Here is a 25735-nt window from a genome sequence, read left to right as displayed (position 1 = left end):
TACATGTTTTTTTATATTTTTCCAAATATACATAAAAAAGCAACATGTTGACATCAAAAAAAGCACAAGCAAAGCAACAAACAGCAATTATTGTTTACAAGGAATTAAGAGTTTGGACTCAGTCAAACCATCTATTAGGTGGGGGCCTATAGGGCTGTGTCGATATCAGATTTGCCCTATATCATTATCTTGGCCAAAAGAATGCACGATAATAATATTATCGCGAAATCTATAGAAAAAGTAGTCAAATTTATCTTTAAATTAGTTTATTCTGCGTTTAGCCTCTTTTGGGAAATTAATTACACTCAAAATATGGTTGTAGGGAGGTGAATACAGAGTCTGTAACCATAACAATATATATATAATGATTAAAGAGATGCTGGATTATTTACACAATATTAATTATTTATTAATACATTTAATTTGTCTATTATTTCTGGACATAATATCAATATTTATTATGTATTTAATATATATTTATATCACAGTTATTGTCAATACTGGTATAGCGCAACACTCCAAAGAGGGCAGTTTTCAAACTTGATTCAGCAGTGTATTAAGGCATAAATTAAAGAAATGACATGAGTAACACATTCATTTTTAATGTTTGACCTTTTTTTATTTTGTCTTTTATTTGAGTCAATAACCGTGTTTGTCTCTTGGAGTTTCACTTGTCACTTGTTTGGGACTGTGAGATCCTTGGTCAGTAATCCCTGAATGACACTCGTTATCTCCCACCTGTTGTCACAATTACCCAATTAGAAAGTTCTAAAAGAGTCAGACCAGGCATTGTCTCTTCATTTGAATGAAGAGCTGTCAAGGTTGAAACTGGCAGTGTTTGCTTTAAAGCTACCGTCTGTAAGCCAATCAAAGGCTTTTATGAGAACTCTGAATATCAATGCTCCTCTAAAGCTGAGTGCCTGACGTTTCCACTTTTGCACATGTTTGCACAGTTCACTGATCATGTCAATACCTGTTACACAAAACAGACAAACTTCACAATAAACACTTTATTTTCACAATGAAAAATAGACGGAATATCTCAATATACAATTTCTGTCAAGCAATATTTTCAATACATTAAATTCTGTCTTCTTCTTGTTTCAAAGATACATTCTTTTGTCTTTTTTTTTTTCACCAGAAAGCCAGTGTTTATTTTAATGGCCAAACACAGAAAAAGAAAATGATGTCACATTTCTAACAAACTGTAACAAAGTTTCAAAAACATTACAACACAAACTACAAAAAGACATTCTTTGGGTTGGTGGGTGGGTTAGTGCATGCAGATGTTGTTGCGCAGGCTGATTAAAAATGCAGTAAATTCTGTGTTCAATAATCACCTCCATCACACACAGACTACATCTGTTTGCATCATTAACCTGCATTATAAATATTCACACTGATAGCTTTGATGTGACATCCAAGGTTTGCCTTACCTTCACAGTTCAATGTGCTTTGATGAGCCAAAACTGTGCAGATTATGAGCCTTTTCTCTCTCCCTATCTATTCTTCTAGAATTAAATTCGTTTTCTACATTACAGTGGCACCAGATGAGTGAATGTAGGCACACAAAGCATTCTCACATCTTTTTTTAAATTGCATCAAATGTATGACCATATATCCCATATGCTGTTTGTATGCATGTTTATGTTTTATGCCACAAGATGACTACCACCTCTATTACTCCCCTCCTTACCAATGCACTGCTTGTACAGTCTGCATGCTGCTCTCTGTGAGGACTGTGCATTGCTCCACTTGCCTAAACTCCATTTAAATGGTTCAGATTTCTCAGCAGGTGCTTCTGCATCACTTACCGAGTGCAGAGGACCATTGTGGCACAGTTGAATCTGGCTTTCAAAAAAATAAGTGTCTATAAATGAGGATTGTGCAATCCTGACCTCTTCTCCCACAACACATAATAGCAGCATTGATGAACATCAATTTGCAATCACACATTGGTCATGTATTTTATTTACATTTCACCTCACTGTGTCTAAAGGAACATGTGCAAATCTGCTTTGGTAAATGCTGAATCATGGCACTTTCAATGACATGAGTGATTTAAAGACGCACATTTTCATTTATATGCAATCTGTGCGAGAGTCACAGCTGGGGTTTGCCTCTTGTGGTTGAGCTTTGAGTTGCCTCGTATACAGAGTAGTTCTGAACTGAGGCAGGTAAAGAGGAGAAAAGTCTTGCGTTGAAACTGACAGCAGCACGCTCGAGCCCTCAGGGACGAGCAAAGGGTGCGACTCCACGGAACAGTCCTCTCTGTTCAAAACTACATTTTTAAGCAGCTTGATATTTGTCTCTTCTTCTCTCAGCCCCTCATCTTCCTCGCTTTCCTCATCCTCTGCTGGATAGTCCATTCCAAGATAGTACAAGTCTTTCTCCTCTCTCACCTCCTCTTCTTCTTCATCTTCTTGCTCTGACGTTTCAGAAAGCTCCTCCACAGAGTTGTAGGAGCAGGAGCGCCGCGGGTCGTCCGTCTCTCCACCTCGGCAGCTGTCCAGCTCCCACAGGCCACCGGGGAAAGATCCAGAGATGTCAGAGTTGTTGGCAGAGAAATTGCCCTCGTCGCTGGAGCTGCTGCCGCTGCCATCCTTGTAGTGGAGATGAATGGGCTGCTGCTCCTGCTTCAGATCACAGAGCAGCACAGTGGCATATGTGACTGAAGACTGAGCAGAGCTGTCATTGAGGCCTGGGGGCTGGTCTGCTGGGAGATCGTCTAGCTGTAACTGATCTACTCTTGGTCTTGAACTGACTAAAGCATCCAGACTGGGAGCTAAAGAAGGAGCTCCACCTATAAGCCCCTCCTTCTCCATGGCCTGGAATTGGTTGACCTCCGAGTCAAACCCTGGAGGAAGCGAGAGAGATAAGACAGTGGCTGGGTCGGGTGTTAGGGACACAAGTGGGGCTTGGACTAAAGCTGTGGTCAGAGCTGAGAGATCGGTACTGTCAACTATGGCGACTTTGGAAATATTCTCAGACGGCAGGAGCAGCGGCCAGGCTGACAGGCCTTCTTGAGGTCGGAACAAGTGGTCAAAGGTTTCAGCCTAGAAAGATGTGCAAAAACATATTTAAAGCGTTAGTTTTCAAAATATAAAAACATATGAGCAAGAAAAGAAATCGCAGAGATTGCAATTATGATGAGAAGTAGCTAAGTAGGGCAGTGAACTGCATATTTTCTGATGGGGTAGCATAGCAAACTACTCATACAATAGCAGACAGATGTAGATAAGCCCACCAGCAATTCCAAAGTTAAACTAACACGTTACTTTGTGTTGTCCCGTTATCTTTTTTATCCATTTAAAAAAACACTAAGTGTATAAACAAGTTCTGGTTTTACATGGTGTTGTGTGCTGGACTCTTTCTTGGCCATGAAAGGCAACTTCCTTGAGTCTTACTGCCACAGTGAGGAAGCAAAGTTTACGGTTTCCAGTTGTTATGCTAGGCTAAGCTAACCTGCTGCTGGCTGTAGTATCATATGTATCATGTTTATGTTCTCAATCTTGCGAGAAAGAGAATTACCGTATTTCCCAAAGTGATGCATGTTAACATGTTCATGACATGAGTCATTGTTTAAGAATAAAATTGCTTTAGTTTCATATTCATTTTTACCTTTTTGAGGTCTAGTCCTTTGGCCCAGGAGCACTTGTTTGGGTTGGGCACATCCTTCCACACAAACTTTTTCATCCTGGAAAAAAATTCCAAAGATAAAGATATTTAGCTTCAATCTCTCTGGCTTAAGGCTTTTTCCCCTCCCTCCCTCCCCACATCTCCATTTAGCTGACATCAAGTGTAATTACAACCTTGTGACCTACTGCATGTCAAGTGTCTTTAGTAAGATTTGATTGATATTGCCGCATTAAAACACTCCAAACTTAATATCACAGCTTTTACATGGTATTTTTTTGTGTACAGCAAGTTTTGTGACTGAACATCAATCTTCATTTTAATTGCTGTAAATGTGTCTTCGGAGAATTGTCTTTTCACAAAACAGTTGTCTCTTACTGGTTTTGGGAGAGGATCAGGGTGACAAACAGGACAATGGCGAGGAAGGAGATGATCATCAACAGCATGTAGGCTGCAGGGTCCCCTCTGGTGGTTGAAACTGAAGGAAAAATACACATCAGACCTATAACTAACAACTCAACAAAAGTGCTGGCATTGTGTCATCTTTAAATCTTTAATGTTGAATATTATGCTGTTATAACAGCCGGAAAACTGGTGCATACCCATAGCGTACATTGGCTCCCCCTCTCCATCAGCAAACACTGGGTACAAGTAGAAGCCAGACTGCTCAGAGCCTAATAAATCACCTGAAATGATGCATTGAAAGGACATGGCTGAGTTTACTCGCTCTTATATAGTAACACACACTGTAAACAGTTACACTGAGCAATAAATCAATAAAAAGAAGAGACACAGCAGAGATCCCCTCACCTCTCAGATAGATGGGGCGGTCTGTGTAGGGCAGTCTGGCCCATGTTTCCCCACTCCGGCTCTTGTGATGATCAGAGTCCTGTTGCCTCTGTGGAGCCCACTGGACCACCATGAACAGAGGGACAGAGCTGTTGTCCAACAGACTCCAGGACAGAGACACACAGGTGCTGTTGATAACCAACACACTGAAAGAACGCACAGAGCGGCCTGGAGAGGAGAGAACAAAAAGAGTGAATACAATTCTTTCAGGGGACTTCTGTCTTGTGGTTCAAGTTCTGTTACACTTGCATGACAAAGGGAACTCAAAATAAAATGTACTCTCTAAGACTGTAACTCTACTGGAGGGATGAAACACCATTCTGCACCAAAAAAAACCCCTTTATTTGGTGTTTTAAGGAAGTATCGACATTCATGTGTAATTTATTCATGATTTTCTGGCGGGTTTGTATGCTATGAGGACCACAACTGAACAATGTTTTGGCTTATGTCACTTTTAAACCTGCAGTAATTTTGTGCCCAGTTGGGGGCAGTGGTAATGCACAAAGGTTTTTTGGCAGAAATCAGCTGTGTGCTACAGCCGATCAAAAAAAAACAGAGGAGAAGCAAAAGTGAATTAAATTAGTAAAGTAGTGGTGCTGAAAACATTGAGCTTAAAGACTGTAGGGTCGGACGACAATTAAATGTAGGTCACTACAAGCGACATCTTAAACATAGTAAATGTTAAAGAGTTAATACATTGTTGATATAAAAATATTGTTAATTGCATGTTTTTTCATATACAGACTGATGATGAAAGAAACACCTGAATAAAACAGAAAAGAAACCTAACAAATGCAGATGCTTCCATTCAAGACGTCACTTAATGGTTTGCTGATTATGTGATTCATAAGCCACCGTATGTCCTTAATTGTCAACGTCAGTTGTTTTGCTTTAGTTTAGCTTCTAATAACAATGAAAACATGCTCTCAAAATGCGTATGGGGAAATGTATTACATACTTTCTCTGTAAAACTAATGGCAGAAATGGAAAACCCATTTTGATTCTGCAAAGTAGTTTCATGAAAATACCCTGAATTATGAGTAATGGGAAAGAGGCACACAACTGTCAGACATAAACACCACTGTTTTTAACAGAGAACTGCCATTTTAAAAACACCTGAGTTAGAGCGCTGCTAAAAATGTTTACTACACTAAAGCTAATGGCAGCTTTGCCTCAATCAGTGTTTTCATGAGACCCATGCTTCAAATAGCATGCCCTAATGGATAGCTGATTGAGTTCCCAGCTTTGGCGTACATTTCCTCAGCACAACAACCTCAAAAAAGGCAGCGAAAGTGATATTCTTTGAGAAGTATATTTCCGAGAGGAACTGAAAGACTAAAAAACATTCATGTTCCCCTTTTTGTGTGGTGCCATCTTTTGCATTATTTGTAAAGAAAGAAAAACATTAATGGAAAGCACCTTGTTCTTTTCTTTCGAGTTCATGTGCACCTGTGTCTGTAAGTATAACACCGACCATGAATCTTTCTGGTCTCACCCTCGCTTTTGTACCCAGCAAAGTTTTTTACAATGCAATAAGAAAAACTTTTTGATCTCCGCTACAGTTTTTAAATCTTTACTGGAACAGAACAACATGTTACAGAAATATAATTAAACTGTCTGCTCTTTCTTCTGGCTGTATATGTCTTTTACATGATTGTATCAGAAACTCTTGATTTTTTTAAATCACATTCATATTTAATTTTGATTTGGAGCTTTTTTGTGTTATCTCTCTCTTTCGTTTGTTTGTAACTCACTGCTTTAGCTGCCTCTCTCAGCCATGACACTTTGAAGAAGTGATATTAGGTTTCCCTGCTTGAATAAAGGTTAAATGAAATTTAAGAAAAGGCAACTGTTTGAATCTAGGGTTGCAGCTCATTATTATTCTCACGATCAATTAATCCTGATATTTAACCAAATTAGTTATTTAGTCGATAAAATATGCAGAAAAGTGAAAGGTTGAATTGAATAATGTCTTGGGGGAAATTTTGAACAAATTCACCTAAATTGTCCAAAACAATCTCCAAAAAAGAGAAGCAGCAAAGAGTCACATTTGTAAAGATAAAACCAATGAATGTTTTGCATTTTTGCTTGATAAATGTCATAAATCATGTTTTTTGTTGACTGAATTAAGTGACAGATCATGTTGGAACAGGAATACTCTCATTCAAAGATTCAACTGAAATTACTACTTTTTATGTTCGTGGGCCACTGTCCACAGCAACATAACAAGAGCTGTAATACTGTGTCTTTGTAGTATTTTTATTGAATTGTCCTGTAAAAATAATGTAATTCTGAGCATGTGGGAACAAAAAGAGCAAAAGAAGTCGCTGAGAATACCAGCTCACTCACGTTTGGGTTGTCTCTCCAGCGTCATGTTGATGTTGTTAGTGGAGCTCCCCAGATTATTGTAGGCCTCCACTGTCACAGTTTGGAGCTCTTGGTCCCACTGAAAGCTGTGGGACGACGCCAGCTCGATCTGCTCCCTGATCACAGAGCTACTGGACGCCTGGTACTGGACTATAAATCCATCTACGCAGTAAGAGCGCCCTGATATTTGGAGATGCTGCACAAAAAAAAGCAGGAAAGGAAAACATTTCTATCATATTTAGTTATGTCTTCATGACAAGCCTGACAATGTTTATATTTTTCAGTTTGTGTACCTCAAATAGCAGAGTTACATTAGTCTGGTTCCTGTATGGATCATCTTGGAGGACTCTCCAGAAGTCAGGGCCATGCTCAGGAGCTGACGGGGAGACCAACAATTACATCACATGAGCTCTTACATCACTGTGTTTTAGTGGTGGAGGATATGGTATAATGAGTATCGTATGGGTCGCTTTTCATTAGAGCTAAAATCAGATGGTCAGAAGGGATGTAGAAGGTCACTACTACATCAGGCATCTAGCTGTAGCATTCATCTCTTAAGGTTAATGTTCTTTACATTTTTGGGTTGAAAATAATGGTGTTGTACTGTACCTCTGCTGTTCTGAGGCGTCGAGTAAACGGAATCGCTCCATTCGCTCCAATAGCCGGTGCCGTTGGTGTGCATGCAGCGTACTTGTACCACATACACCCGGCACATGTCCGATACTGCAACCTCCATCCACGAAATCCACACTGGTTTCTGAATCTGAGGGCATGACATCTTATTTTGAGCTCATTTTAGATAAAGGAAATGGAGAATATCTGACCTGTGGAGTAACCATTTGTTTCATCCATCTATCAATTTTATCCAAACAAACAGAGAAACGTATTTCCTCATCTTTCTCATCATATTGATATTAGAATGTGTCCAACATTTAAAATAATTTTTCAATCAGAAAACAGGAATATGGTTTCATACTAGTTGGTATCAGATCATGTAAAACTGACCATTTGAGGTCATGTCAAAGTATCCTGTATCATTTAAGGAGATATTCAACTATTAACCAGCTGAGTCCTGGACCTCCGGATGCTTCAAAAATAAAACAATAGTGAATGACCAGAAATGAGTTGGAGAGTTCTCTGTGATAATCATCCAGTTTGCAATGTACTGGAAGGCATCGTCTATTTACCTCCCACAATAATTGTTTTTCCATAAAGATTAGTGAAATGCCGTCCATAGTGCCACTTAGCCAAACTTTTAATCAAAGCCTGTGGTTGGTAAACAATCCAACACAGCATCTCACCTTCCACTCCGGCTGGACTCTTACAGCGGAGGGCGAGTGGTACCGAATCTGACACTGAAGCCCCTCAGCTGGCAGAGACGGAGGCTCCCACGTGACCATCAGTGCCCCAGTGCTTCGGCTCACTGCCTTCACATTAGTGGGCGTGTGGGGTTTAACTGCAGGGGAAATAACATGGAGGAAGAGTGTGAGTTTGTCTCATACATGATCATAGATAGAGTAATAAAAAAAAAAACTGACAAATATTGCTAAACAACAATCATGTGTCATGACATTTACACCTTTTCTTCTGTGATCAACAGCAATCACTACTTTAACCATTATATTTAAGGTTCTCTACTAACGTTACAACTTTTTCCTGTGATTGATTTCTTTTAAAGTTTAATACAATACTAATAATATTGTCTCAAAAACTGCAGTTTGATTCATACAAATAAAATATTCCAGATTTTTCAGAATTTCTCAATTAAACCGGAGGAAATTCATATACTTTAGTGATTTATATATTCTATTTTATCTTGAAAACAAATGAAAAATTATACCTACAGTAATAATTGTTTCTGTTTAGTTGTGATATGTTCCACACATGAATCCATCTTGCTCACCATGATCTATGGGCGTCAGGTAGATGGGTTTAGTCCTGATGGGGCCCAGCCGGGACGGCACCTCCAGCCACAGCTTGTAGCAGTTCATCCTCAGAGGCTGGATGGTGCAGGTTTTCAGCCTGGATTGAACCGGCAGGCAAGTGGGCCCCATCTTCCCCACTTTCTCCCCCGCTCTTTCCCTCTCCTCCATCACATCACATGGTAGGTCAGCCCACCTGGCATAAACAATAAATGAAGTCACGTTATTCCAGAAGGCCTTTTCTTTTCCCTTTTATACAATCTGATCAACACAGCTTGAATGCCAATAATACAATGTCAGACCCTGAAGTGGGATAAAATAAAGGATAATTCCAGTTTCTGATAAGAGCTGATGATTCTTATTTTTTGGAGTTTTGAACATTATTTGTATTGCTTGTGATAAAGCTGTAGTCACCAAAATAAGGCAACTTTTGCTGAAATAAGGTAAGACGAGGCATCTGTGGGGCCTAAAGTAATAGGCTCTTTCGAGATGAGCCAGTCCTGCGCGGTATCGATCACCGCCGATCACCGCACAATGCATGCCATCATATTTAATATTTAACGCTAGATTGTTGGCTTTTAGTCACATGTTGTGCAATGAAGGTTAAATACAAAATTATATCTTGTGTGATTAATAATAATGAAGCTTATTTATACAAAACATCAAAACGAGCACTGTGATAGTCTGGCGAGCTGTCCAGGGTGTACCCTGCCTTCGCCCAATGTCCCCCCCGCAACCCTGACCAGGATGAGCAGTTGAAGAAAATTGATGGATGGATGGATATCAAAACGGGCAGCAAAGTTTCTGTGTCTTCCTGTGTATTCTTTGAAGTCAGCTGAAAACTGTCGAACAGTGTTATCTGTGGTTCACATAACTCCCTAGTCATTTCTCGCACAACTACAGCCAGTGTGGTCAAAGTTAGCTAGGAAGTTGATCTGTAATGTGTGATGAAGACAGTTTGGGGATTAACTTTCATTTTCACTGCAAAATGAGTTTGGGGATTTGTGTAAAAGCTGTACGATCGTCTGACTGCTCATGTTTCTTGCCGCCATCTTCTAAAACTATGAAATTAATATGTAAATTGTAAAAAAAATGGAATTACTCAACTTAAATTTAAAATATCGAATATCCTGACACTTCTAAATTGCAAAAAATCTCACACATCTAAATACACAGTGGTGTATTTCTATATCAGGATGGAGAATTAGAGGCAGGGAAAGTAGGAAGTATGTAGCAATGCTCCTCAAGGGAGTTATGAAACAAACTCCATCATTCAGTCAGTCCTCATTGTTCTAGTGTTTTTGAGTGCAGGGGTTTCTATGGCTGTGAGGTCTGAAGTCATGATGAAATACACTTCCTGGTATCACTTCACACAACAATATCTAGGGTGTGTTCACTAAATGTTCTGCCTGGTACACTGTGTTCAGTTACTTCCAGTTTTTCAGCACAGAGCTTTAGGTTTCATTAACAATGCCACAGATTGCACAAACATCCAAAGGGACAACACTAAAATGAGGCGGCTACTTTCAAACATAAATTGCTGCTTTACCTGGATCTGAATTGGGGTTTAGTCCACTGTGTGTTCTTCCAGCTGCAGTCCATAGCATCGATATCACCGTTGGTTACACAGCTTATATTAATTGAGGCTCCTGAAACACGCATGGAGAAACGCTCTTGTTTAGGTTAAAAAAAAAAACTTCACCAGAACTAGCCTCTGTGCTCTGAGATGATTTTGGTTCACATTATGTGCTGTCACATGTTGCCAAGTCTTTTCTGTCTTGTTCACTGGGATGGAAAACTGAGTCAAAAAGGGACCTCGGGGAACTTTAAAACATCAGAGGTGAAATGTTGAAGTTTAACATTTTCACTGCAGAAAAAGCCCATCCATGTGTTAATAAATGATTTCTGTCTGTAATATTTAGCTTTGCTGATGAAACAATGCTCACCTTCTACGTAAATCTGGCTGTATGGGATGGTCCACTCCTGAGTGCACTGCAGAAGATCATACATTCGAGTCTCGGAAGGACGTACTGTAATCTGGCTGACCTGGTTTGTGAAAGGAAAAGCCAGATCTATTAAGTTATTTACATAAACTGTACTTTCCTAAAAATACACAAGGAAGTCATTAAAACTTTTTGGAAATGTTCCCAGAAACACAAAAAAGCTCTGGAGGGAGAACATATATTATTTTCTTACCCACTGGTTGACTGGGTGGTACTGACTGCGATGAAGCCGCTGTTGGAAGTTGAGCATCCACATAGCCGTGCTGGCATTGATGCTGTGGTCGTTGAACACACAATACACCGTTACGTTCTCCCCTGGACGCGCCACCACTTTCTCAGGGATGTAGCTCACAGCTGCAGACACACACACAAACATGATTTATATATATATATATATACACACACACACACACACACATATATATATATATATATATATATATACATATACATATACATATAGATATGTATTTTTTATTTCCAAAAGCTCCCTTATGAAATTGCACCTTTTATAATGTTCTTTAGAGATCTCAGTATTGCACAATTTGTTTTGTTTTTAAATATAAAACAAAAATGTCAAAAGTAACAAAGGAGAATGGAACAATGACCATCAGCTGAACAAACATCTAACTCAATCCCATTCACCAACAGTTTCCATGTAGACTTTTTTTACAAAAGACCAAAAACTTTTTCAGGGATTTTGAAATCCTTCAGTTTGCAGCCAACCAAAACATCTGCGTGGAGTCAAAAGAAAAATGACTCCTAAGCATAATAGGTAAAGAGCTCAACAAAAGAAAAATGACTCATAAGCATAATAGGTAAAGAGCTCAACAAAAGAAAAATTTCAAATTAATTGAAAAAAGTCATGTCTTATGACTCATCATTGTTCAAATGTATTTTACTGCTGATACACATAGAAACAAAACTTTTTAATTTTTTTGTTTCGGTGATATGACTCAGAGTTGCTGAGTCTCACAGACTTTTAACACCATGACACACAGACAGTGTAATCATGAGACATACACATGCATGTGTACACAAAAAAGTTAGACACAGGTATGCACACAGATGTCTAATGACAAAACAAAGCACAGCCAAATACTGGACTTGTGTTGTTTAAAGCCCTCAGGTTCACATTTTAATGAGCAGTCTTATGTTCCAGAACAAACACTAACAACCAGCAAACAAGAGCTTTTTACAGTCTCTGATTAAAAGGATCATTCAGAGGTCACACAAACAAATCTCAGTCTCATTTCTCACATCTCAGTTTCAGTTTCAAGTTTAGCTCTTGGAACAGATTTAGTGCTTGTGACTTGTTCCTTTATTTATGTAATACTTTACGGTTTGTAGCTGGTCACTAGCCTTGAGAACGGCCTCTGGCTCTGAGTCCATTGACGTTGACCCTTACTGGAATGACTTCTTCATTAATAGCTAAGGAGCCAGACTAGTTTTAATAGTCCAGCATTGACATAAATCCACCGGAGAGATAATTGAGGTTAATCTACCACAGTGATGAGTGTTGAATAGCAGCCATCAGCAAAGGTTTAAAATGTTGGCTGGCCAAATTTGTTGCAAAAGGGTGAAATTTCTGTAATCTCACTCAAGCCATTAAATACCCAAATTACCTCTCAGTTCAGTTCAGCTGCTGCTGTAGCTGTGAAACAACAAAAAACACCTACCACTATCAAGTTTCAGAACAGCACCAGTGAGTTTTTATCGTCTGCGTCACATTATGGCTGGTATTATTTTCACTTTGTAAGTCTTTGTGTTTGTCATCATGGCAGGAAATACCAAAGAAGCAGTTTTGATTACTTTGCCAGGTGTTTATGTCTGTTTGTCTGTGGGCAGATTTTGTTACCGCGATACCATCAAGATGCAGTCACAAAACTCCCTTCTGCCCAAGGAGAACAACCCAGTCGAGTGACTGAAGTAGCCATCTATTGAGCCATAAAACATAACTGCTCTGTCAGTTTGTTTCTGCTCATTTAAATAAAGGCTATGCTGTTTTTCCAAGAATCCCCAGGGAGTCATTGAACTCTGGTTACATTAGAGTGGAAAACAGCTGCAAAAGCATACCAGCTTGAACAAACGGTGTGAGTAAAAATAATATCAGGTTGTATGTATTTAGCATTACTCAATGATTTTCTGTCACTATACAAACAGGTAACGCTTCTTACTGTCCAGGTAGATGTGGTGAGGTTCACTCCAGTCGCTCCACACTGGAGGCTCGTCCAGGCCGGAGGAGCGAACCTGGATGGTGTAGTTCAGTCTGGGCTTCAGCTCCAGAGATAACCTAGGCTCTGCAGGTGCAGACACCACCTGGACACAGCAGAGAGGGATTCAACAAACACACAAGCACACACATACACACACACGCAGCAAACTGATTCCAGGATAGTTGGCCGTGTTAACGTTGAGTGATGAGAACCATGATTAAGGGGTACAATATTTCAAAAAAAGGTCTAAAATCAGACCCCTGAATGTATCATGGAGTTTCTGATCCCCTGCTGAGCACTGAGTGCACTGTTGAATCTTAGGTACACTGTATGAGGCTATTAAAATGGCAAGTGACTGTGAGCAAGTCGCACTAAGTAAACATAATGTCTTGTCAGTGGAAATTTGTGCTGCGAAAAAAGCAGCACTGCTGCAGTGAAAAGCAAATACAGTAAGTGTATGTGTGACTCACTCAAGGTTAAGACTAACTTGTGTAAGTTTCTCTATTGAATCATCACAATCAATGTACTTTTAAGTTCTTTAACACCTGACAGCATATTTTAGCTTCTCCGTTTGAAGCATATTTAGCAGCTGGTGCGTAAACTTTCTTTGCAATCTGCACTTAATATTTCCTGTTTTAAACCAAATGAAAGCATGAAGCTCATCACCAAGGCATCAGTGTTTTTCAAGGGGTCAAGTGTTAATAAATTGTAACTAGTGGATTTAGATGCTTTATAAATTAACCATTAGCCTTTAATAAAAACAACTTTTGCGTTGATGGGTTGTAAAAAAAAAAAAAGGTAATTTGACCGTTTGACCACTTACATGGATCATGGTCCATTTATTTGGACCACTTGATGTGTTAAAATGTACCTTTTATTAATGACAACAGCCAACAGCATTTATTATTGGATTAGTATAACAGTATAACAACAACAACAACAACACCTGTAAACCCAAATGTTCTAAGTGTTAAGTAACAATCAATAAAGCAATTAATTACACTTTACTAATCCTATATAAAAGGTTCATTATCATGAGATGGTACAAATGTTTTTAGATCACATGACTCCCAATGGGTGCAGTAGCAAACTCTTACATGGTATCACAACTGATGTGATATTATATCAATGCTTCGTGTTACCTGCCATGCTGGATGAGCAACGTTGGGAGAGTGTCGGACTTCATATCTCAGCGGACCAATATCAGAGTCTGACGGGTCGTCCCAGTGTAAAATCAGTTCAGCCTCAATGGTCTGAACATGTGACAGGTTGGCTGGAGGACTCGGTTTCACTGTAGAAAAAGAGCAGATCTCTAAAACAGAAGCACATTTGTACAGTCACAGCAGTAAATACCGTTAATCAAATTTCCACTTTGATCCTGGTTTAATATCAATTCACATTGTATCAACGGTTGCTAAATCCAAAGGATCATTACGATAACTGCAAATAAAATTAGAGGAATATTTTTGCCATATGGCTCATACAATTACAATATCTGAGTTTGCATCTGGAAGAGATTTAAAGCTCCACTGTGCAGCTTTAAGGTCACTTGTTAATATGACATAACAGCACTGTATATCTAAAGATTCCATTTGCTGTAATTGCTCTTATCTTCATGCAACAAAGATCAATAATCTTGTCCTCAAGCCAGGATTATCAATATTAAATTAATGAATAAATCACATCTTGAGTTAATGAAAATGATTGACAAAATATTATCTGCTTGCTTTAGTTTCACTTCATCTTTTGGTCTTAAATATATATATATCTCTTACACACCTAAATGCCAGTAAGTGGATTTTTAATGAAACCATGTAGCTTGGAATTTTGAATATCCCATGATTCATCCGTGCTGTATATTGACTTTAATATTAAGACTGAATTACCATTTCAGGAGGATTTCAGAGGTGTGACTTATATTTACTTTTATTCACTAAAGTGAGACCGTCTCAATTATGACACATACAGATGTCTACAGGGAGAAAGTGATTACTCAACATTATGAGTAATAGCTCAACAATTTATTCTACGGAATGCTACTGCTACTTTTTCTTAGGAAGGGCTAATTTCAACATGCAACCTGATGAGAAACAAGATACTCTCTTTAAAAAAGAAAAGAATGACGTTATGTTATCAGGTGCCATCCAACTGAAAAGTTTACAGTCATAACCTAATATAAATACACGGTGTTCAGCGATTGATTGTTTCCATGGTTACGGAGAAAACAAGAACTGTTAAAAACTAATTAAGCATGATAAATTTGCCAAACTGTAAACGAATATTGGCTCAAAAAAGAATTCAAGCTGAAACAATTATTGGCTATTTTGATACGTGATAAATAATTTAGATTGAGAATTTGCAACTTCTCTTGGTCTTTCATTTATGTCAATGCAATATTTTGGGTTTTGGACTATTGGAAAGACCAAACACAACATTTGATGACATCACCAAGGGCTCTAAGGAATTGTGATTTTCACAATTTTCTTCTTATAAAGAAATAATGCAAATAATCACCAGTTGCAGCCATACAATTGATATTTTTTTTTAGTCATAACTCAGGCTCCAAATACCCATTAATCATCTGTATATTATTGGCTTATCTCCTGTATCCATTCATATGCAGATAAGCTAAGAATCTGGGCATACAAGCAAACAACTCAAACTATTTTAACTTCAATTCAACAATGTTATAAAAGCTATCTAAAATCATGATACTTCATTCAAACATTGCATTTTTATAGAAAGAAATATGGCAGTTAAATTTCAAGAGCAGAAAAAGCAAATTTCAATAATTAAGGTTTTACTAATGACAGTGTAACCTCGACAGGATGGAAAAAGATACAACTGAAGAGTGAAGAAATAGAAACCAAAGCATGAGACAAACAAATCCTTTTCATACCAGGTCGGTCAGGAATCCTGAGGAGAACAGGCGGAGCAATGGCGTCGGATATGCTGATGGTTACCATGGTGACAAAGTTTGTTGCAGCACCAAGAGCGATTGAACACATGAAGGAATCCTTCGCTGCACAGACAACGGGATTATCAGGTGCAGAATTTCCGTCATATACCTCTGTGTCGTCTTTCTGTGACCTGAGAAATAAATAGAAACATACTTGAGTTGCTCTGTTATCTCAATGCAAAGTATAAATAATTATAATAATAATTTAAAATATGTGATCAAAGCTAAATATCAATGAATGTCCAAAATGATATGACATTATCTCATTAGCATGGACGAGAAGTCTTTGAACAAACTATACACTATAATTCCATTACAACTGGGCAACTTTATCTTCTCATGTAGATTGTGTTACATGATTGAAATATCACCTTGCCCTCCAGCTTTCCCCTCTGCTATTCCAAGTTAACAGATGTGTCACAGTCACGCCTGTTCACTCTTCCTGCACTATTTCTCTCAGCTCACAGCCCAGCCCCCTCTCTCTCACCACACTCTCCCTCACTCACCTAATCAGCCTCATGCAGTGCACCTGTCTGCCACACCCACCTCATCAGCACAATCACTCTCACCTGCTCACTCTGCTGCACCTACACCCTGCAGTATTTAAACCCCAGTCTCACACACGCTCACTGCCAGATCGTTCTCCACATTATGCCAGACCTTCCAGCATTATTCCCCGGACTGATTTCACGTTGCCGACCCCGCTTGTTTGGACTTCTCCGCCTTGCCTCTGCCCCGGTAACTGACTCAGCCTTCTGTCCCAGACCACGGTATTCCTACCTTGCCTCTGCCCCGGTTAACCGACTCAGCCTTCTGTCCCCGACCACGAGATTAGCCTTCGCTCCTTTTGGTTTTTGTCTGCCGGATCAGCACTCACTAGAGTGGAATATACCCCGTGAGTTATCTCCTGCCTGTCTGTCTGCTGTTTGTTCTGCTTTGAATAAAGCTCCTGAGCTTTACTCTGTCTCCTGGTCGTACTGCACTTAGGTCCACACACCACCCGTTACAAGATATACAGCTCTTGACTTAATACTCACACTAGGCGCTGTAGACTGACTGCCATGAGACCAGATTCTGACGTTGTTGATGGTGGAAAGAGAGGCTGAAGGTCACATGTTAAATTTTCCCAGTTTTCATCAATTCTGCACAGTATGCCCGAACAGGTGCCTGAGAGGAAATCATTACATGTTAGTAGCAAGATCAGCGTCAGCTCCCCGTGTCATTTACATCAGCGGACTGTGACCTTCAAATGAAGGATTCTCAGAAAACGGCCTAGCTTCGTATTCTGAGAAGAGTGAAATATGAAAGCTGCATGCGGGAACTTAGTCAGGTTGGGGAAAAAGTCTTTAGGATTTCAGGTAATTAAGTTCACAAAAAAGGTGTAAATATTTCTGTATATAAAGGGGAAAGTTTATTATTTATGTTAGACATTTTTGCATGTTAGACTAATTATCTACAACAGAACTGGTCCTGGCCACATGGTGTACTCAAGAGGTCTTTTTTTTGTTCAATCTCTGCCTGCTGCAAACCCACACGCATCTTGAAGGTATTTTTGATGCTGAAAGCAACAATTTTTATTTTTTTGGAATAAAATAGGTATGACTAACAAGAAGACGGGAAAGAACAAAACGACTAGTGACCTCGGAGCTGAATCACCCTTTCAGACTCTCAAGAGCAGTCAGGAGGCACAGCTTAGGTCTTTGGCTACAAATCATAACTGCAAAGACTTAATGCTGAAAGGTCTGTGCTAATCACCAGTGATATGAATGAATCTCAGCGCCTCAAAGATTGATGAAAACAACACTGTGCATGCCAAACAAATCCTCTGACCCTACCTCATGTCTCAATATTGCCTAACCTTCCCCCCCACACTGAAAATACCAAGAGAGCATTTTATAATTATGATTCACTTGAACTGGTCCCACACACTTGCTCTTTAAACTCAATGACCTGCGTATTCTCTCTTCTTGCTAGAAAACAGTGTTGTAGTGTAGAAAAAAGTAAGAAACGGCTGGTTTGTTTCTGTTGTTCTGATAAATGTGAATCCTTGTGAGCCAGACTATCTTGTGACTTGACAGCACAAGACTCACATGGTCACTCACCCTGATGGGAGGAGGGATGCCAGCTGAAAAGCCGTTAAAGGGTAATGAGCCTGTCCGGGTGAGCTTTACAGGCATCTATATTAATGCCAAGTGATGACACTACAGGAAGAATCATGAGGCTCTCTAACAATGACGCTGCTGGATACTTTAATTGTAGAAAGCACCAGCTTCAGTATATTAGACTTCAAAATCCTACTATATTAGTTTGAGAGGTTTCTTGTGAATTAAAATGGTTTGAATATCATTAAAAGCGCTGCATGTCTATGAATGACCCCATAGAGCACTTTTTTTTTTTCTTATGGGAAGCATTTGCATTCTTCATTACAGATTATCTCAACAAAAAGATCTTTGAGTCTAAAAGCAAAAGGTTTTGTGACTTTGGTACAAGTTGGCCTCACTAACCTGCAACCTCAATGTTTACTATTAAAAACAAATTAATGCCACTTCAATAATTGTCTTTTTAGAGACATGTACCACTGATGTAAGGGAACACAGCCCTTGAGTAAAACACTGGAGGCACCACACTGCATGTAAGTCAAGATAATTGCCGGATGTTACGGCTCACGAAGTGAAAAAATGATAGGAGCCTCAGTGGTATTTCACAGCCGCATTGCTGCAGTTAGAGAAAACCCATTATCGAATGGTTGTTAGGAAGCCTGATGATTATATATGCCACTCCAAAACCTGGTTAGCAACGTCTGATATTAATGGGCTCATGTTTGATGTCAACATCTGAAAATATAGACATGGTGTGAAATACATGACTTCATGTGCACTGACTCTTTCAACAGGGACAGGAGCAACCGACTAGCCTGAAATAAACATTTTCTTTATTAAGAAACATTTTGGATACCAGTGTTGAATGAACTCTTACCGCCAGAGGACTTATGAGGGTGTGATTCAGTTGACGAGCCCCTGAAGCTGCAGAGTGGGTAGTGTTGGTGGTGTGATTCAGAGCAGTTTGTCCCCGGAGCGTGTGTGTCGTCTCCCTCCGCAGTGCGTCGGGTTGAAGGTGAGTCACAGCACAGCTCATCCTGCCATGGGAGGTCCAGGGCACCAGAATGGAGAGAGGCTCCCTCCTCAGGCTCCGAACACTGAGCACCTGCTCACAGAGGGGCAAGAACGTTAACTCAGGTGCGACACATGGATAGAAACCACATTAATATTCAGAGTCTTATCCATATTCTAAGTTTGTATTTTATTTTCTGCATCAGACAAGTCAAATTACAATATGTGTTGTTTTTTTTTTTTTTTTATTTCTCAATGAAACGACTGGCTACTGCATTGTATCTATCTATCTATCTATCTATCTATCTATCTATCTATATATATATATATATATATATATATATATATATATATATATATAGGCAAAAAAGGTTGAGTCTGAATTGTTTCTTTTTGCAAATAAAAATATTTTGAGATTGTAATATACAGGTTATGATTTAAATTTGTACTAAGCAATGTATTGCATATAAATAAATCACAGAGAAGCTCTGATTGCAACAAACAAAGGAGAGCAACTAAATTCTCTGCTCATGTAGACATTACTGCACCTGATCTTTACTAGCCAATGTTGCAATATTAAGGCTCTCCATTTCCATTGTTATAATAAAAAGTCATTGATCAAACATAACTCATTCATAAGATTTCATTAAATAAAGCGATGAACAGGCAGTATTGGTGAGGAAGGAAATAAGGTTAGGTTTGGGTGAAAGCTGTTTTGTAACACTTTTATAGTGTTTTATTTTTTTATGTTCCCCCAAAAATTGTGCAATATAACCTCTTTTCCAGACATACTGCATCAGCCAGAACAGTTTTAAGGACAACCTGTGTTTGTGTCTTGCAAATGCAAAACAGAGTCATGAGAGAAGCACAAAGACCTTGTTAGTGTTCACCACCTGATGTCATAGTGACATAGCTCAGGTGAAACTCAGTACGTAGGTTTGAGGACTGGTAGAGAATAACATACTCTACTGTCAAAGAAGACTGTACGGTGGTTTTCATTTTGACAGCACATGAGCTCCACACGGGAAATAAGAATACTGTGTCAACACTGGTATGAGGCTGCTGCGTCCTGTGTTGTATCTGGAGATTATCTAGACTTAAACATCGTGACCAGTGTTACCTGAGTACTACTTGAACAGAAATGTCAGCTACAAGTGGAAATTAATCTGAAATTACCACCAATAATTGGATAAAAGCAATAGGGATTTCAGGATTTAAACCAGCTCCATCTAAGAATGCCAATCTCCTCGTACACATTATTAACATCCAGAATTACATCTATAATTAAATTGTCAGAATCTCTGCCAGTACCAAAGCCTGAAACCAAACATTACCTCCTCACACTGATGTGGCAAGCACACTGCTTTAGATTTTAGTTAGGGATTCAAATATATCCAAGGCCCCCCTTGGCAAAACCATTAGGGAGTTGCATGAATAACGTAATAACCTATAGTATTCTTCATTATATCCTTCCATAACTGTTTTTGAGCTGAACCTTTCTGAGGTAAATTAATCTGGTAACTGGAAATGTGAAAAGGCTGTACATGAATATTCAAAAAAAAAGAAACTGGTACTACTGGCCCTACAAACTGAGTGTTCACAACTGTTGAGTTGGAGGTTTAACTCACCATGAGAAAGCAGGAGGATATGCATCAAGACTGTCAACATTACAGACCGAACCCTGTAGAGATACAGAGAGGGGACAAGTAATTAAAGGATGGACAGAGAGAAGGAAAAACCTTGATTTTGCAATGTAAAAACAAAAAAAGTAGCAAGATGAGAGAGAAAAGAGACACAGATGAAGACATGAATTGAGCGAGAGAGGTATCTAGGATAGTAGAGGTTGATTTAGGGTTGTTGAATCAACATGAAGCAGGGGTAAATGAGGTACTAAAGGTTTCAGTGTTTCGGAAAGGTATACCAATATCTTAAATTTTTTTCTTCAGTAATCTCTACAGGTTATGCATGACATAAAATACTTAAAAACAGGCCTTGCCTTAATAAACAAGAATAATGGATTACGATGATAAAATCTGATTTCAACAGAACCAGTATGAAAGAGCAGTGGGAGGTGTATGAGCGCAACTTTGAACAACCCAGTGCAACGAACAGTTGAAGAACTGGTGGACCGACTTCTCCACAGATGTAATGACTCATCAGGGAAAAAGGTGTGTGCTGTGTCTCTACTGGTACACAGTACTGTCCCAGTAAAGTCACGTCTGGTACCTTTTTCATCCAAAACTTCTTGTCAAACAGGCTCCTTTACCCTTTCATTGACACCAAATGGGCTGATTTGGATCGATCTTAAACTGGATGTTATTTAACACTATTAATTACAGACAAGTGGATATCGATTAGATACAACACATTAGGCTACATCTCTTTTTTTCAGGAGGTTTTATCGTTCATTGTGTGACGATCCCTGTCTTTCTCTACCAATCTGTTTTTGTTATAAGGATTTCCAGATAACTTACAAAAGACGCTTTGCCATGTTTTCATCTGTCTGTGCTGTTATTAGCTGCTCCAACATTCAATTTAAAACTCCAATAAGTGATTTACTCATTCATTTGTTTCCATGAAATCCTTCAAAACAGTTAAAAAAGTAGTCAATAGTGTACTTGGTAAGAAGGCTAAGACAGAGTTTGGCATCAGGCAACAGGCTGTTGAGACTGGGTTGTGTATTAGATGATCTGGTTAAAGATTGAGAAGGCTAGTATATATGCAGGGAAGAAAATTAGTGAATGGGAATCAGGTGACTGGGAATGTGCAAACACACTGGGGGTCACTACTGGGCGGATAATGGCAGGTAGAGACTAGTGGCTGTAAAAGAAATGGAAAACAAGCAAAAATGACTAATCAGAGGTCTGAATTGAGAAACCTTCACTGATAAAATACTCCAGAGCTGCTTTTTACTCATGTAGAAAGCATATTCTAGCACAAAGCAGAAGGAAGGACTTTATTCTCAGGTCATCATCACACAACCTTAGAATGACAACAAAACAGTTGGACAACACGATGCTGCTATGTTTTATCAATTTTCTCTTCCACCCTTCCGATCTTTCTAGACAAATTTCCCCAATGGAAGTGTAACTATTTCTTCTCAGAAATTGCTCCTCTAATTAATTCATGTTTTGTTTTATGTTGATTGACACTGCTCCTCATTATAAAGCTCTCCCCTGCTCCTCGTGAAGCAAAATGTGAGCGGCAAGGCAAAAAATGAATACAGTGTAACTTCAAACAAGCCAGTGAGAAAATCTATTAAATCATTGATATGCTAGACCAAGACCAGCACAGCATGCTGTGAAAAACAGCGCTTTGACGCCGTGTTTGTGCCAGGGAGTTTGTGTTTAGTGTATAAGGTGATCAATTGCCAATCTATCTGTAAATGTGTACTTAATCTTGTAAATTTTTAGAAGTGAGTACAGTCTGGTGTGTGTATCTAGCACACATAACAGAGTGGAACAGAGGTTGTGCAATCCAAATAAACAAATACGAGGCGCACTGAATCAATTAATCGTGGCATGCTAAGCAGCTTCATCAGCATGATGAGAGACATTGGGAAAAAATAGGATCTCATGTTTTTAAACATTTGTGTGTGCAGCACACACCTGCCATCACCATCAGGTGTTCAAAACAAACCCTCCTGCATTTGAAAAAAATATTATGTTCAATGGAAAGAAGCAGCATCCTGAATCCTTTATTAGCCCAAAAAAACATTTAGTCTGAGCGCTATCCAAACCAGTGCTTTATTAATATAAGATAAGCCTCTATGATCAACTGAGGGAAAATTTGGGAAGGACAATGAGTAATATGTGATTATATATCATGATATCAACTTATAGAGAAACTGTTCATAGATAAAATAATCAGATAGGAATGTATAAATTTCCATAAATTCAATTCTTGACAAATCATGTTACATTTTCACATTGATGCCAAAAAAATAATTAAAAAATCCAAGATTGCCAGGAATAAAATAAGTGATTTGCTCCACCGCCTACACAGGTTAGATCTACTCAGAGATATTAATTGGATAGATGTCACAGTATAAACAGTATCAAATTCATGTCATGCCATAGTATTTATCATCTTGTCACCCAAGCTTAGTGAGGACCATCAAAATGTCAAAGCCAATAGCAAGTATGACTCAAACTTTTTTTTATATTTACACTTTTACATTCACTGTCTGATCATAACAATGTGGTTTAGTTACAATTTAACATTTCAAAGAGTCAACTGTTGGATTACCAGATACACTTTATTTTTTTGCTGGTGCACAATAATAATCATGACGCAACGTATTTATATTCATAAACAAATACAGAACTTACTGTAATAAAGTGCCCTGAGTAAGCCACTGGTTGCTCCAAAGAAGTGAGGTGAGATGAATGAACAAGACGGCAGAGGAAAGGGACGGATGAAGTCCATGCTCAAGACATCTTGTAAGAGGACCAGACACGTTCTTTTATATTATCATTATTATAATAATTTGGGACAGCAGCCAAACATTCAATAACATATGAGCAGCCTGTATCATTAAATGAATTAATACCTTGTTATTTTGTTTTTAAAGTAACTTATTGCAACATTTGCTGTACTATTAAAAAGCACTTGAGTTCTCACTGCTGATGTCCAGTAGTGCTCTCTTTGCTGCTGCTTCCTTTATTTATTTGGAAACAATCAGGCTTGGATCAAGATAAAACACCTGAAACTATTTTTCACAAGCACAAAAGGAAGCTCTGCCCCTCAGCTCTGGCCAACTGTTTATACGGGTCTGACTCACCCCCAGCCCTTATCAAGCTGCTCTGCAAATCAGACGCGCCAGGGCTTGTTTTCCCCAATCTTGCAGCACCAGCAGCAGCATATTATATTAGTAAGTGTTTCTCTTCTCTGTTTCGGGACAAATATCCATTTAAAGTGGCTTTTCTATTCCTGACGAGTTTTTCAATTAAGATAAAAATTGAATCAAGAACTAGATCTATCTATCTATCTATCTATCTATCTATCTATCTATCTATCTATCTATCTATCTATCTATGTATGTATGTAAAGTGCATCCTTAGTGGAGCCTAAAAAAAACCACAAAGTCAATATTAGAAGTGAAACAGTTTGACAGAAGATGGTGAGTAATTTGCCACATCTGTGTGAAGACAGATGGAAAAGTTTAAAAGGTCACAATAGCGGATGGTAGCCCGACCACAAACACCTCATATGTGTAGAAAGTGAGAATTAGTAGGCTAGTAATGAAACTGTGATCTTACATTGCTCCTGGCAGTTTATTCTGGTTTTGTGTCCTGGTTGTCTTTGGTCCGACTCAGAGTTCATCCAGGTGAGTTTAAATCCCCGGTGAGGAAGATCTGTGCGTGTCAGTCAGAGTCCGCTGTCCATGATTGAGTCTGAGACCAACAACAACAACAACAACAACAAAAATAACAACAGTGATGAAGCTTTCCACAAACTGAATCGCTTTTCTCTCTCACACACGCTGCTGCTGTTTCCTTGACGTAGCTACAGACTGAACCTCCGGGCGTAAAGAAAAGAGTCTGAACAAGCCTGGACCGTAGACAGCACTGACACTGAGAGGAGGAGGAGGAGGAGGAGGAGGAGGGAGAGGCTTCTACACACACATTGCGTCCTGCCCACTGTGATGTGTTCAGGAACACCTCCGGTAATCCTAACACTTAAAATGACGTAGTAGGCCTACACAGTAGCAGCATTTGTTGGAACAACCCTTTGATCAGGTTAAAACTTTCATTCCAAAGCTTTTCTGTTTACTTTTTACTCACTTATTTATTCCTTGATTTTTTTTTTGAATACATTTTCTGTATTGTTTTGTTTATGTACTATGTATTCATCACATAGTGAGAACTCTCTTGTGGGGACAGAAAATCCTTTTCATACAATTGTATTAAAGATTTAGATTTAAGGTTAAGTTTATCCATTCATTCATTCATTCATCTCCACTATTGCTCGTGCAGGGTCACATAGCCTATCCCAGCAAACACTGGGCGAGTGGATGCATGCACACTGGTATCTCTACAACATCCCACGCTTGTTCTGTCATCACTGGAGCAGCCAAAAATGTTGATATGAACACATGCCAAATTTTTCTGTGGAACATAACCTCTTGATTCATGATTATGAAGCAGCATAAATATATATTATATGTTGGGCTTTTTTTAAGTTAGTCTGCATGTCACCACATTTCAGACTTTGTCTCTAAACAGATCAATATGTCCTTCATTTTTATAGGTGTTTATCATTCCTATGGCATAAGACAGAGCTAGAAAAGGTAATCTTACAGACAGGCACGCTCTAAAATTGCCAATGGTACTTGAAGATTTGACATTGGGTATTTTTTAATAATACATGTTCCTAAAGGGTAAATCACGTGTTGGAGATTAATAATAAAAAAAAGTCTACTTATCTTTCAGTCTACCATAGTATTGGGATTTGCCATCAGCTGTATGTGATGATAAGCAGTCTACTGGTAACAAGAGGTACAACGTGATACTTAATGCTTTAAGCTCACCCACATCTATGGCTTCCCCTGGATACCACAGACTACACTTCAGCATCACAGATGTTCCACATCATGTCAGTCAAACATGTCTTGTATTCGTATGAAACAGACTCAACAGATTGGAGTGAAATGGAGCAAACAGAGGTGCAT

The 25735-nt window shown here is 38.9% G+C and overlaps 1 protein-coding gene across 4 annotated transcripts; it reads right to left on the bottom strand.

The window, feature by feature from the left end:
- Positions 1-993: 993 nt before the first annotated feature.
- On the bottom strand, positions 994-24629 carry lepr (leptin receptor). 4 transcript variants are annotated; one of them, XM_054602427.1, is made up of 20 exons: positions 24324-24629; positions 20691-20743; positions 18929-19156; positions 16990-17119; positions 15893-16083; positions 14136-14284; positions 12955-13096; positions 10971-11131; positions 10721-10820; positions 10324-10423; positions 8756-8970; positions 8154-8308; positions 7462-7615; positions 7146-7228; positions 6835-7048; positions 4447-4653; positions 4239-4322; positions 4015-4114; positions 3622-3697; positions 994-3056 (listed from the first exon to the last, which is right to left on the bottom strand). In XM_054602427.1, coding segments are annotated over exons 1-20 (3519 nt in total). In that variant the 5' UTR covers positions 24326-24629; the 3' UTR covers positions 994-2081. The 4 variants fall into 4 exon arrangements, with proteins under 4 accessions (XP_054458402.1, XP_054458403.1, XP_054458405.1 ...); XM_054602428.1 differs by lacking the exon at positions 24324-24629 and adding an exon at positions 22671-22679; XM_054602430.1 differs by lacking the exons at positions 16990-17119; positions 20691-20743; positions 24324-24629 and having other exon boundaries at positions 997-3056; positions 18929-19012.
- Between the last annotated feature and the right edge of the window lie 1106 nt (positions 24630-25735).

Source organism: Anoplopoma fimbria, chromosome 8 (genome assembly GCF_027596085.1).
Source record: "Anoplopoma fimbria isolate UVic2021 breed Golden Eagle Sablefish chromosome 8, Afim_UVic_2022, whole genome shotgun sequence".
NCBI lineage: Eukaryota > Metazoa > Chordata > Actinopteri > Perciformes > Anoplopomatidae > Anoplopoma > Anoplopoma fimbria.
The sequence above is the reverse complement of the archived record's forward strand: the minus strand, read 5'-3'. Positions and strand labels throughout refer to the sequence as shown.

Bases quoted from the DNA above. Each gene is read 5' to 3' on its own strand.
- lepr (XM_054602427.1), bottom strand. The intron at 16,084-16,989 runs GTGAGTATTAAG...TTTATTTCTCAG, and splicing joins GTCAGTCTACAGCGCCTAGT to GTCACAGAAAGACGACACAG. The intron at 10,424-10,720 runs GTGAGCATTGTT...TGCGTGTTTCAG, and splicing joins CAGCCAGATTTACGTAGAAG to GAGCCTCAATTAATATAAGC.